Source organism: Lepidochelys olivacea (genome assembly GCF_965140295.1).
Source record: "Lepidochelys olivacea isolate rLepOli2 genome assembly, chromosome: 4".
Classification (NCBI taxonomy): Eukaryota; Metazoa; Chordata; order Testudines; family Cheloniidae; genus Lepidochelys; species Lepidochelys olivacea.
In genome coordinates, this window is record NC_140414.1 from 95,864,648 (window position 1) to 95,879,282 (window position 14,635).

The window sequence follows — 14,635 nt, forward strand, 5'->3', positions numbered from 1 at the left end:
GGGGTCACATTATGTACACATTGACTCGCGCTATGTATTTCCACATCCACCGCAAACACGCATTTCTGAGGTGCACACGCGAGGCCCTTCGAGCCCTGAGAGCGTGGGGGAGCGCGGGATGCAGCGGGAGCTGAGCTCCCGCGCGTTTCACGGCGGATGGATTTGCCCGTGAGACAGCGACAGGCGAGAGGCAGCCTAGCGGCCCCCTCCAGAACCCGACCGAGAGAAGAGCGTCACGAGCTCGCGCAGCGGCCGTTAAACCTCGGAGCGGGCGCCCGTTCGCGTTGTAGCCCGGCCAGGTTCTACCAGCCGTCGGGGACACTGATTTGAATACGCAAATAACCGTTCTCATGGCCCCGCCCACTCCTCTGGGTCGAAGCGGAGGCAGTTCTAAGCGGCCAAACAACCGTTTGGCCTCGCGCCTGCTTCACCCCAACGTGCTACAGCGTCAGCCAAGGCGGGATCTGCTCTGCGGCAAGGACAGTGCCACGCGACCCCCGCCCCTCCGTCCGCCCGCAGGGCCCAGCCCTGACACCCCCCTCCCCGCACCCGCGAGTACACCCAGCTGCATCGGTGGGGAGAGCGAATGCCCCCCCCATCCCACCCCCGTGTGGGCCATGCAGGTGAAAGCAGAGCCTGACTCGGAGAGGGCAAGCCGCCGGCACTGCAGGAGAACTGGGGGTGGGGATGAGCCCAGCTGGAGGGGGAAGTGTTGGGGTGCGAGAGCTGAGCTGGGGGAGGGGGGGTGAGGGAGTGGGGTGGAAAGGGGAAGAGTGAGTGGGGGAGGAGAGGGGTGAGCTAAGGGGTGGGGGTGGGCGTCACCTGTATGCAGAAGTGAGAGTGGGAACTTCATGAAGCTGAGGGAGCTGTGGGGAGTGCAGGCCTTGTGCACCTACAGGCAGGGCTGGGGGGAAGATGTGTAATTTCAGGCAAGGCGGTGTCAGACACCGAGCAGTCCTGTGAAGATGCTGTTGGGGAAGCTGGATGAAAAGGGTCATGCTGGGGGGCTGCTCAGCAAGGTGTGAAGCTGTACAGCGGTGTGGATGGATGTGTATGAGCAGACGTGCGAAGGTGTGGACGCTGCAGCCAGAGGTGGGGGAAGCTGGGGAGGGAGTATGCACTGGGGAGGGAGTGCCACAAAGATGTGGACATGGCGGGGGTAGCAGGGAAGCTGCAAGAAGGTGTTGAAGACTTGACTGGATGGAGGAGTCGGTGTGATGGTTTTCAGGATACCCAGGACTATGAGTCAGCTTGTTACCCACTGCCTCTAGTTGTAGGGTTTCTTGCCTATGGTGACTGGAGGTTAGCTCCCTGGCACCACCAGCCGTAAAGCCACTCAGTCACTCTCCTGCAGGCTCTGCCAGCCATGTCTTTGCCTTGCAGGTTAACAAGAGGTCCCTTTGTCTGTTTGAAGCCTTCCCCTGTGGTTTCCAGCGCCTGGTACTGGCTTCTCTCAGAAATCCCAGATTCTCTGCTCCCAAAGGAGCATTGAACCCTTAGTTTATGAGTTTTATGTTAAATCATCATTCTTGTATAACACACTGCACTTATGAGCACTTACAATAAAATCAAAGAGGGTTTACTTAAGAAAGAACAGAAGTCCCATTGGAAACATGAGTCTGATGGAAACAAATGGTCGCAATACAAAACAAAATAATAAAACAAGAACTAGGATGTACATTTATAGTTAGTTAACTTTCCTATCTAATAAAGCAGCAATTCTCAACCAGGGGTCTGGGGCTCCCTGGGAGGCTGTGAGCAGGTTTCAGGGGGTCCACCAAGCAGGGCCGGCATTAGACTCACTGGGGCCCAGAACAGAAAGCTCAAGCCCCAACCCTGCCACCGGGGGTGAAGTCGAAGCCTGAGCAACTTAGCTTTGCGGAGCCCCCTTGGGCATAGAGCCCTGGCCAATATCCCTGTCTTGGAGTTTCTCGGGGTGCAGATCCATGTATCTAGCGCCCATCCTGAGAGCTTACCCCATGTGGCTTCTCAACCCAGTCCCTGGATCCAGTGCTGGCTCCTCAGACTCACCATTTCTAAGAAGTCCACCCAAAGGTGTGAGCTTTCTAGTTTACAGTGTAATTCCTTCAAGAGACATGCGACAAAGTTTGACACACAACACACCCAGACACTTTGCACAGAATGCTAACATCATTGCTTTTTGCTTAAGAAATAAAGCACAAGAGAGAGTACAGCTCACCTAGGAAACAACAAATTTCCTAAACACAATGCCCCTCACTACATTTCTCTTCCCTTGGGAGTTTTTGGGGATCCATCTGTGTCAGAAAGGCAGGGTTCCCCCTGCCTAATAAGGGTCCTACCTGTGGCTCCTTTCAGTTTGAGCAGGTGAAAATGGCCAAAGAATGTGAGGAGATAAGCTCCTAGCCTTTTATAGCCTTTCAGACTTTCTGTCAGGTGACTTCCTGGTCAGTCCCAACAGATGACTTCAGTGCTAAGAGACCTTTCCCCTGCTAAGCCAGTTCCTCTGGCAGGGATCAGCCATTTGTCTAAAGCAATTGTATGTCAATGGTTGGGCCCTTAAGTCAACCACCATCTTTATTAACCCTTTGCCAGTCACCTTTGGAATGTCAGTCCAGCATGGAGGCAAAACAGAGATGACAGTTACCCCTGCCCCACCATCCCCACAGCTTGGTAAAGATACATACCAAGAGTTCATAATCTCACCCAGAATTTATAAATTGTATGGACAGATTATCCGAATCATCACAGTGTCCCTCAAGGCTTTAAAATATAATCCAGAGCTCATATGGAGGTGGACTTCGGGGGAGCATTCATGAATGGCCAGGAGTCAGAGCACTGGTCTCAGGGCCTAAGGCATTTGCACGGTTGAGTCCTGTATCCCAAGAAGAGGGGCTAGACAGGAGGTCTTCACCTGGGAGAGTGCCTCAAAGGCCCAGAGTTAGAAATGGTGACTGAATGGTGCCCAGATGCGTCTGGCTTGGAAGTATGTGGGGTACGACAGACCAATTGACAGTCCATGAGGGGGACTCAGCTAGGTCTGTAACAGTGTGGTTTTTCAACCAATCATGTTAAAAGAGTGCAAGTTTGTGTATATACAGGGTCTAAGGGGGAAAAAAATGACAGGACCCATCAGAAGCTCTATGTACTGTTGGTCAACGAGTGAGTGACAAAACAAATGTGAGGCTTGATCCTGCAGTCTTTTCTCAAGCAAAATTCCCAGTGAACTCAGTGGAAATATGCCAAAATAAGGATTAGTCAAAGTTTGCCTCCTCTGTACCACATAGTGGTTGTCTTCATTATAGATTTTGCTTTCCACTTCTAGCAGCTTCTATAGGTGCAGCATGTAGAGAAATCTGCATGTATATCTGGACATTACTTGAGGTATTAAAAACAATGTTTTCCATGAGCATGAGGAGATGTCATATTGTAGTGCACTGACCTTTGGCTTTCCATTTGTAGTACTTCAGGACAGCTTTTTCAAATCTCCTTTTCAAATGCTATAGAGAAATAAAGTTTCTTCTTTGAGTGATGTCCCGGTGAGTACTCCACTTCAAGTGATTGTGCGCCCCTGCGCCTCTAGTCAGAGAATTTCAACAGCAGTACTTGGTTGGGCCACACATGCGCTCGCCCCATCTTGCACCTTGTTGGTGCTGACCGCAAGTTATCTTGGGCTGTTGTTACAGCGTAGTTCGGGGGGAGCTGGTAGTGAACTGGCTTTGACTGGCTGGGCTGGTTTGCAGCCACTCGACTGAATAAACAAGAAAAAAGATAAGGAGATTTATGTGTGGGAATAGAAAAACAGTAGTGTTTCCTGCCAGAGCCTGCTTGTGGATGTACACCCCCCCCCCCGCCGCCCCCTTAGAAGGAGATGATGATTAAAAACGGCTATGCGAATTGCTTTAGATGAACAGTCTCACCTGCAGACCCTGGCCTTGTGAGTGCCCAGGAATTCCCCACGCTGAAGCAGCGCCTGCTATAAGCCCTCAAGGACAAGGCTGGAGGGTCTGGGACTGTCCGTAGCAGAAGGGGCATAAGCATTGTTGCTTGCCTGCTTGCTTGGTTGCTGGAAAGCACGTATTTAGTAACACGTGAAGGCTGGGAAGCTTATTATACTTTGGCAATAAAACCAGTTATACTTATGCACCTGATGTGGCTTCATTGAGTGTATCCGAGCCCACGCCCTTTGGGTCGACATACCTGTAGTGGCGGTTAACTAGCATTGTGCGGCCAACGCCCCCTCAGTTCCTTCTTTAACCTGAGTTGGAGCTTCGGCAGTGCCTCTGCATAACTTACCTTTAGATATAGGATTAGTGCTATAGTACGGTAGATAGAATAATTAGTTAGCATTTGTTCCCTTTTTTCCTTTTTTCTCCCCATTAAAAATACATATATCTTATTTTTAGTTTTACATTTCATTCACCCCTCTTGGGGACAATTTTACCTGAGAATGCCCAGGTCTCCTGGCTTTAAATGTTGCCTCTCCTGCTGAGAGGCAATTTCAGTCTCAGACAGACATTCCCAGTGTGTCAACTGCTTGGGGGGTAATGCACGTACATCAGAAGTGTTCCCATTGCCACAATCTTAAGGCCCATGCCAGGAAAGTGAGGGACCTTAAACTTAAATGAATTCTTATGGAGAAATCTCTCTGCCTAGCCTCTGATCCGGGACCACAAACTTCTCCTGGTCATCAGTTGCCTATTTCAGTTTCTGACAGACCTCCTCCACTGACTCTGCCTGGGAGGGACCTGTCTCCCAGAAAAAGGGCAAAGAAGAGAGCTTCCACTTCTCCTACAAAGGGAGCCTCGGAAAAGAAGCGTTCTTCAACTTTCTCCACATCCTCAGTATTGACCGCACTGCAGCTAAGTACCTACAGGTCAGCAAGATCTTCTGGTACAGCAGATAACCCCTAAAGCCAAAGACCCTAAGTGGGCAGGCTCTCAGAAGGACAGCAGAGACAAGACTGCCCTTCTACTACAGCACTGACTGCAGCAGCTAAACACTCAGTACCGAGCACCTTTGGCACCACCTCAGCTTATGGCACCATCTTCTGGCTCTCTGGCACATAGCGCAGAGACAGCGGTGCCCGTCTATTTTACCTCCTTTGGTACAGACATCCATGGCACTGATCTTCCCAGTACCGCAACAACTTACGGTTCCACAACAGTTACTGCCAACGCCATCTTCAGTACTGAGATCTCTTGGAATGTAGCAGTTTCTTTGACGTAAGGATCTAGTAGTTGCTCCGGCACCAGTATCACCTCTTCTCAGTACCAATATAGCGTCGGTACATTCAGCACTGTTACACACACCAACAAACAGATTTGCCCCTCCTTTTTCTAGGGAGGAGGGTGACGATGAGGAAGGAGATGTTTATTCGACGTTGGTGAGGACTCATCTGGAGTACTATGTCCAGTTTTTGGGCACCACACTACAAGAAGGATGTGGATAAATTGGAGAGAGTCCGGCGAAGGGCAACAAAAACGATTAGGGGTCTGGAACACATGACTTATGAGGAGAGGCTGAGGGAACTGGGATTGTTTAGTCTGCAGAAGAGAAGAATGAGGGGGGATTTGATAGCTGCTTTCAACTACCTGAGAGGTGGTTCCAGAGAGGATGGTTCTAGACTATTCTCAGTGGTAGAAGAGGACAGGACAAGGAGTAATGGTCTCAAGTTGCAGGGGGGAGGTTTAGGTTGGATATTAGGAAAAACTTTTTCACTAGGAGGGTGGTGAAACACTTGAATGCGTTACCTAGGGAGGTGGTAGAATCTCCTTCCTTAGAAGTTTTTAAGGTCAGGCTTGACAAAGCCCTGGCTGGGATGATTTAATTGGGGATTGGTCCTGCTTTGAGCAGGGGGTTGGACTAGATGACCTCCTGAGGTCCCTTCCAACCCTGATATTCTATGATTCTATGATTCTATTCTTCACACCGCTCTTCACTCATCCAGGGAATCATCAGACCAGATCTAAAGGAACAGCCAGGGCACTGTTCCAGAGCTGGCACTCAGAGATAGTATGGGCATCCATGGATGCCACCACCAATGCCATTCCCACCACAGTGGCCATATTGGGACTTGTGGGCAGTATATAGGCAACATTATTTCAAGCGTCCCAGTATCTCCAGGGAAAGACAGAAAAGCTCCCCATTGGAGTCAGAGACAGGACTCTGTGAACCCCCTGAGGGACTTTTGAGGAAACAGAGGAGGCTTTAGACCAGGAGGCCACTCCTCCAACTAACACTTCCTCCTCTTCAGACAGTTTGTTTACATTTGCACGGTCGCCCGCAGCTCCCCGTGGCCACGGTTTGCTGTTCCCGGCCAATGGGAGCTGCAGGAAGTAGCGGCCAGCACGTCCCTGCAGCCCACGCCGCTTTCCACAGCTCCCATTGGCCGGGAACAGCAAACCGTGACACTAAGAGCTGTGGGCAGCCTTGCAAATATAAAGAAACTGTCTGGTGGCCTGCCAGAGGATTACTCTGATGGGCCACGTGCAGATTGCCCACCACTACTTTAAATCAAGATTTGAGGACTTCAGTAACTCAGTCACAATTTATATGGGCCTATTGCAGGAGTGGGTGGATGGGATTCTCGGGCCTGCGATGTGCAGGTCAGACTAGATGATCATGATGGTCCCTTCTGTCCTTAAAATCTCTGAGTCTAAGATCATATTGATAGGGTCAGCATTATCCTATATGAAGAAATCTCCATGGGTTTGGTGGGGAGTGAAGGTACAGAGAACAATTCTCCTCAGGCCCCACACTGAACCCATCTGTGACCATCCGGATGTGAATAGATTATACATGTGTAAATGTGACATTTTGATTTTGTAGGGTTTTTTTAAATATAATTTTGAAGGATAATATACATTTTTAATTTTAAGCACTCTTTTCTATTTTTAGCAATTTAAATTTTCACAGTTGTGGGACATTATGGGTCGTGGTCAGACAATAAATATTTATTGACTGTAGACATTGAGATTCAAAAAGTTAAAGCTTGATAACCATTAAAATACCAATTATCAACATCATGTCAGAATATACAAAGTAAATATCCTTAAGGCAAACTCTAATAAGTTCTCAAGCAGCACTTTTTTTACTTTGTTTATCTGTACATTTCTGTTATTGATGGAAACATTTTTGTATTGATTTGTGTGTGTGCAGTAAAATCTATGTTTACTGATAAAAATCTAATTTTTCCAAGTTTACATATGTGCCTCTGTGGAGTTGGAAGGAGAGAAGGGGATGATGCCACTCAAGCTTAGCCGTTGCCCACTTACAAATTTTGGCTCATTCTTCTAGGCTTGTTGTTTTCCTGCCCTCTACAGGTAAAGCTGCATTATTTGGCTCCTTATCAGTTGCTGAAATCTGAGCAGCTTTTTATTATGTCTATGTAGGTTATAACTTAAATAAGCCAAAACATTTTGTTCTGTTCTGAAATATTAGTGTAATTTTCCTACAATACAAAAAATTTTGTGGAGAAAATGTGATTATAGAATAGAAATGAAACACTAAAGATATTTTCATTGCTTCATTGTTGGTCAGTATTTAAAGGTAGAAAGTGGACTTAAATTTGTTTAGAATATATAGCAACAACAGTCAAAATTGTCATTTAATTTCCCATTTACTTCCATTTTAGTTGTGAGCTTTTAGTCCCCACTTGAGAAATCATGAATCGGACTAATTTTTATGCACAACAGAAAGATTAAATGTCATTTATTCTTAAATTCACACTTACAGTTCAGCAGCATATGAAAAGCTAATAGAAGTTGCTAGCCTAGCTGGAAGACTTCGTGACAAAATGACTAAATTCGAAGAAGGGAAGAAAAATACAAAAATTGATCTTTCAAGTGGTACAGCTAATCATTTGAGTGAAATTGTAGTTTTTAGTTCGAAATCTGAATACAAGGACTTTGTAATGGGAACCAGTGCAGGGGTTTTTTAGGGATGGATTCTTTCCCTCATCTTAGCGGCTGGGCACTGGGTACTTGCAAAAGCTAGATTATAGTAGTGACTGCAGCCCCCTGAGATGTCACATTTCATAGATTCCAAGGCCATAAGGGACCATTGTGATCATCTAGTTTGACCTCCTCTATAACAGCAGGCCATAGAACTTCCCCAAAATAATTCTTATTGCATATCTTTTAGAAAAACATCAAATCTTAATTTAAAAATTGTCATTGTTCCAATGATTATGTACTTTCACCATTAAAATGTACACCTTATTTCCGGTCTGGATTTGTTTAGCTTCAACTTCTACCCATTGGATCATATTATACCTTTCTCTGCTAGACTGAAGAGCCCATTATTAAATGTTTGTTCCCCATGTAGATACTTACAGACTGAAATCAAGTTATCACAACCTACTGTGCATTAAACTAAACAGATTGAGCACTTTGAATTGCTCACTATAAGGCATGTTTTCTTATCCTGCAATCATTCTCATGGCTCTTCTATGGACTCTCTCCAATTTATCAATCAAGATTCTATGAGAATTGCATGGACCACTACTACACACCTGCCACTCCTATATCTTCAACACTCCTCTTCTGTGTTCATGTAGAGATGACATGAAATGGTACTCAAGGTTCTGTGAAGTCTCCCTGTACAGCCTCTCCACTTTCTTCTTCTTGCCTGGTGGTACTGTTGCATTTTCTGTCTTTTGGGGCTTTCTTATGTAAGCAGTGTCAGGATGAGCTCCACCCTGACATCTGGTGGTGAGGTGTGGCAAGTTGTGGAAAAGAACTTCAGGGGCCGATCTCATTTGCATAGGCACACCCACCACGCCTAGAATGAGACCATAGCTGCCCAAATGGTCACTTTGGCCCCCAAAAATGTAACCCTTCTGCCCGTCAGAGTTGGCAGCAACAAGGGCCGGGTTCAATATCTAGGGGTTCCATTCCAATAACACAATGCAAACCGGCTCGAGCCCCCACCCAGTGACCTGGGACAAATATATACCACCCCCGCTGGGCGCCTCCAAGAGGCAATACTTCCCCTCTCGCAAGCACATAGTTTGAGTGTAGCAAAAGTCTTTTAATAACAGAGAGAAACAATGTGGCATTATGTTGGGGAAACACCACCAACCGGATTCATAACACAACCCATGAGCAAAAACAACCCCACCCCAGGCAAATTGGGGCATGCCCTTTTCCCTTTGGTTCTTGAGTCCAGCAACCCCAAAAGTCCAATGCCCCAAAAGTCTCTGTCCCTGGTCAGGGCAGCCCCAGAGTTCGAAAGTTTATCGGCGGAGCTTTACCTCCCAACCTGGGTGGAAATGGGACAGGGGTAAGAGGCACCTTACGTGATCTGAAGCTGACCGCCCCATAGCTCCATAGCGGCGCTCCGCTCCGCCAGCCGCCCCACAAAACTCCTTCGCGCAGCTGCACTCCGCTCCACCAGCCGCCCCACGAACTCCTTCGCTCAGCTGCGCTCCGCTCCGCCAGCCGCCCCACGAACTCCTTCGCTCAGCTGCGCTCCGCTCCGCCAGCCGCCCCACGAACTCCTTCACTCAGCTCCACGGCCCACAAGCAGCTCCTGCCATCCACACACTGCTCCATGTCGAACTGCTTCACCAGCCGTCCCGCAAACTGCTCCACAATATATCTTCAGGCTCCCCCACTACTTAACACAACACTCAGTGATTTCAGCTCTTAGGTGAATTCAGCTTATAGTAGGGGAGCCCCAGTGCTGGTGCACTGTCAGCCCAAAGTGAGCTCAGCAGCCTATAACTAGACTTCTAATGAAATCAAAATTAGCTCTGATATTTCACAGTGGAGAGAGGAGGAAGTGCAATCAGCATGTAAGGCCCTCACCAAGGGGCCCATGCCACCAAGTATTAATACTTGTCCCCAGCCTCTCTCCCTTCACACAGTTTTGGAACCCATGACCCTTGCCTAGCGAGTGCTACTTAGATGATGGTGAATCCCTCCATCGTAACAAAAGGCCACGTACAGTTCCAAGCACAGTTCCCATAATCAGGGTAATAACAATTTATTCTTCCTGCCCCAATAACAGAGACACTGGGGATCCCACAGCAGCCAAAGTGACCATTTGGGCAGCTATGGTCTCATTCTAGGCGTGGTGGGTGTGCCTATGCAAATGAGATCGGCCCCTGAAGTTCTTTTCCACAACTTGCCACACCTCACCACCAGATGTCAGGGTGGAGCTCATCCTGACACTGCTTACACTTAGGTATATATTCCCCTAAGCGCTAAAGGAATGATTTCACCCTTAGCAAACTTTGAGATATATGTATTTTTAGCAGGTTTCAGACTAGCAGCTGTGTTAGTCTGTATCTGCAAAAAGAAAAGGAGGACTTGTAGCACCTTAAAGACTAACAAATTTATTTGAGCATAAGCTTTAGTGAGCTACTGCTCACTTCATCGGATGCATTCAGTGGAAAATACAATGGGGAGATTTATATACATAGAGAACATGCCCCCCCTCTCTCCTGCTGGTAATAGCTCACCTTACCTGATCACTCTCTTTATAGTATGTATGGTAACACCCATTGTTTCATGTTCTCTGTGTATATAAATCTCCCCACTGTATTTTCCAGTGAATGCATCCGATGAAGTGAGCTGTAGCTCACGAAAGCTTATGCTCAAATAAATTTGTTAGTCTCTAAGGTGTCACAAGTCCTCCATATATTTTAGCATTTGGGTGGTGGTATTTTAGACTGTGACACGTTTGTGGAATGTTTTATGAGCATTTACCCAACAAGCAAAAAAAGTAAATAGCATTCATTATGTGAAAGCTCTTGTGTAGTGTTCTTGTTCATAGGTATCATATTCCTTCCCAGGGATTGCATGTTGGTTCAGGTGTTTATAAAGCACTTTTTTTGTATAATCTTTTGTCTTATATGTTAAAACAGTGCTATTTATTTCCACCATAAAACTTTGTGGCATTTACAAATAAGGTAGTATATCAGAGTCAACTGTACATGTTTTGATTAACTACCTAATTTAGAAATCTGTTATGACAATAAGTGAATATTTTCTTGTTGTCCATATCTGAAGATATACATCAGTTGTCCTACTCTGATGTTCCATCATTCCAAAATAAATCGTTATAATAAACAGATGCTTCTGATAGCATAAATAATGTCAATGACATAAAAACATAATTTTGTCAAATTGCAAGCAGCTTCTTTCTGTTGAGCGTCCCGTTGATGTTGCCATATATTTTAGAATTCCACGTTCATGTGTTCTATATTATAAAAAGGAACCATTTGTCATAGTATTTATGGTGGCTTCTTAATGTTAATACTGATTTAAGAGAAAGTTTATTTTTGTTTTCAATTTTTTATGCTTGATTTTACATTTCATATTCATAAATTAAATATTTCCTCCTTAGCAATCAATACAGAAGTTGTGATATCAAGTTCTCTCCTGAACAGAATAGTCCATGAATGTACTGCTGTCTTTTCTTTGCCCAGACTTGGTTATAATTTTGACCTATTTTATTGTAATGTCATGCCCTTTATTATATGTCAAAGTGCAAAAGGGAACGTTCTTGTTTAAACAAAAATATGGGAGTAGATTAATCTGTTGATTTTTGTTTTGTTCCATAATTTCAAAATAGGATCCAAATGAAGATACGGAATGGAATGACATATTAAGAGATTTTGGAATTCTACCTCCAAAAGATGAGCCAAAAGATGAAACTGAAGAAATGGTTTTACGTTTACAGAAAGAAGCAGAGGGCAAGTAAAGTTTAAAATGTATGCTCTTAATATAGCAAAATGAAGATCTGAGGATTCTTCAGAAACATTTATCATGACACAAAAATTCTAACATAATTCCACTCTGAAAAATAGAATACTTTGGTTATTTTATTTGGTAGTGTTTTTTATTTTTAATTTTCATTTATTTGTATTTGAGATGGTTATTTTATTCAGTGCAATATGCTTGTAAAATAACAGAATAATAGCACAATAAAATATATAGATGTGCTAATAACAAATATTACAGTACATGGTATGTAAAATAACAAATCAATAATTCACCTTTGGAAAGAAAAACCACAGGGTGGTTAACATAAGCAATATTGACGTTCAGACAAACTACTGATCAGTTATCCACCCACACAGGCTGGTAAGAACAAAGGGGATCGAATCAGAAAATCAGTCTTCAGGAGGAAAATATGTCTCAGAAAATTATCTTCTTGTCACTGATTTCCAGTACTGCAAACTCCCCATGTGTTTTGTGTATCTAGCACTGCAAAACAAATTTTTACACAGTGTATGTGACCCAAAATAATAAGGGCAAAATTTTCAAGAGACCTCTGAATTTGTGTCCACTGCTTGGCACATCAAATATTTTCATTCCCTATTACCTCAGGGGCCTAGTTTGCATGCCCACATCTATCGTGCATATGCTTACACGTGTGTTTAACTCTGTGCCAGGAGGTTCAATAAGACTACTCATTGTGCAGAGTTAAACACATTTTAGTGTTTGCAGGATTGGGGCCTAGGTAGTTATGCTTATCTAGTCAATATGTGAACCCAAAGCAAAGATTTACAGTGCCTCAAAACATCCATGTGCACAACTGCTAGTGCCAGTGTAGAGACTGCAGGCTCAATTCTGCCCTCTTCCTCAGCTCTGTTTGATGTAGGTTTTGGGAGGTTGTCAGGAAGCTATTTACAGTTCCCTGATTCTGTGCCAGCCATCCTAGCATGAGTTAGAGCAGTCTAGGGAATCTTATCTCAGTGGAGGATTCGTGGAGAGAAGCAGAATTATGTCATGCCCCTGCCTCGTTCCCACTCTGCCTCCTCCGACTCCCAGCATGCCCTTTATATTGGTGGTGGGGATGCAGCTAGTGTAGGAGCTAGCTCAAGTTGCTTTAAGACACTGGGAGTTTCCCCTGTTGTAGGGGGAATTCTCTGTTGGCCGCTTCTGGCCAAAATCCAAAGACTTTGCGTTATCTGAAAGATGCAAAATGGCTGGAACAAAATGGGAAATCTGAGGCTCCTATGAAAATTTAACCCAATACAGACATGTGTCATGCTGTCTGAGAGCAACATAATATGAAAATGACAAAGCATATAAAGTAACTTATAGTTACTCAAACTTCAGTTATTTTTCTCTTTCTTGCACAAGGTTGCTGCAGTGTTGGCCAAATTCATAGGTGAGACATAAGATGTTTTTCACACTGATATTGCTCTCCTGCCTGAATGTAAAGATTCTGCACATAACAATATTGAAATATGCATAGTTTTTAGTGGACAAAAGCTGACTATTTGGCTTGTTCTTTTTAGTGAAACCATATGAAAGAATGACTCTTAAAGAACTAAATGAAGCTGAAGATGACTTTGATGAGGATGATATGAAAGCTCTTGAAATGTATAGGTACAGTAAGATGTTTCTTGCCATATTCACAATACATATTGTTATTTAGGATGTTTCACACATATGGGATAAAGAAAAATCCCATCCACAAACTGAAAGGAAGAAAATCTACCTACATAGTTATATATTTGAAAATTAAATATTCAGCTAAAAATTAATACTATTAGTTAGAAAAATATTACTTTGCCTTCTGGATAGTATTGTATAACGAGTACTCAGCTCCGTTACAGGGAGGTGCTTACAGAGAGAGAAGCTCTCTCAAGACCATGAGAAAAAATCTCCCAGAGACCACCAGCCAGAAGGGGGAGGACTGTGTAACCCCTGAGCCCAAAGTAAGAGACACAATTCACATTTATTTTGGGTTTGACAAAGTAGAACCAAGCAGGGGAATTTTGTCTTACATTCATCTGAACTGTGTCGAATTCTTAAAGGGGCCTGAGAGAAGAGAAATTGAGGCAGGGATTACCTGCAACATGACATTAGTTCAGTAGGAGGCATGCCTTGCAACAGATGTATACAAAATAAATGTACCAGTGTGATAAAGTTATCCACTTGAACTAAAAAACAGAACTGGATTTGAACCATGCCCATTATAGTATACTCCTGTATTGTTAGACTGCTAAAATAGTAGCAATTTAGAAATACTAGACTGGTGTTGATTCCAACTTTCTACTGCTATTTTATGAGAGAAAGAAAGAATTTTAAAAGAATGTTCTCATGAAATCACAGAGTTGTGCACCTAAATCCTCACACATCATGGTAAGAATATATTAAACATATTTTGTTTAATACTTTTTAAAAGAAAGTCAGCTGCTGACGTAAGACAATGACATGGTTTATTTCAATAAATTTTAACAAATATTGGACCTTGGCTGTGAATTTTTCTCACTTTCTACATTGTCATTATTTTTATAAATGAAGACTGCCACCTGGTGCTTTTGCATTCAAATTTTCATTACAAAATTGTGCACCAGTAAGGTATTAAACTCTGGGTTACTTTACACAATACATAATTTTGTTTTCAAATTCATAAAAACATTTGTGGCCTTTTTTGAATTTGTGGTGTTTGCCTTTTCTTCACTGCAGTAGCAATACAGACATGTAATCTGTTGCAAAAACTTTCTTTTCCTTAATATTTTATATCCTTAATGTTCCTTAGAGTGATGTAAGTACATATAATTTCTTTCCTATCTTCAAGTGATGTCTCAGTAAATAAATGCCAGCACTGAAGCCTTCTAGCACAAAATTATTCCATTAAAACTTAAAGACATTCAGATATAGATTATTAAAAAAATTGGCACCACATT

General features: G+C 44.0%; 1 protein-coding gene across 1 annotated transcript in view; it reads left to right on the forward strand.

The window, feature by feature from the left end:
* Positions 1–1,150: 1,150 nt before the first annotated feature.
* Positions 1,151–14,635, forward strand: part of PDCL2 (phosducin like 2) — a gene marked incomplete at both ends in the record, with an annotated part of 42,399 nt that continues 28,914 nt past the window's right edge. The window contains 4 exons of the mRNA XM_084625757.1: positions 1,151–1,302; positions 7,717–7,891; positions 11,563–11,683; positions 13,238–13,328. Of these exons, the coding sequence (XP_084481883.1) occupies positions 1,151–1,302; positions 7,717–7,891; positions 11,563–11,683; positions 13,238–13,328 (539 nt within the window). The remainder of the gene's footprint in view (positions 1,303–7,716; positions 7,892–11,562; positions 11,684–13,237; positions 13,329–14,635) is intronic.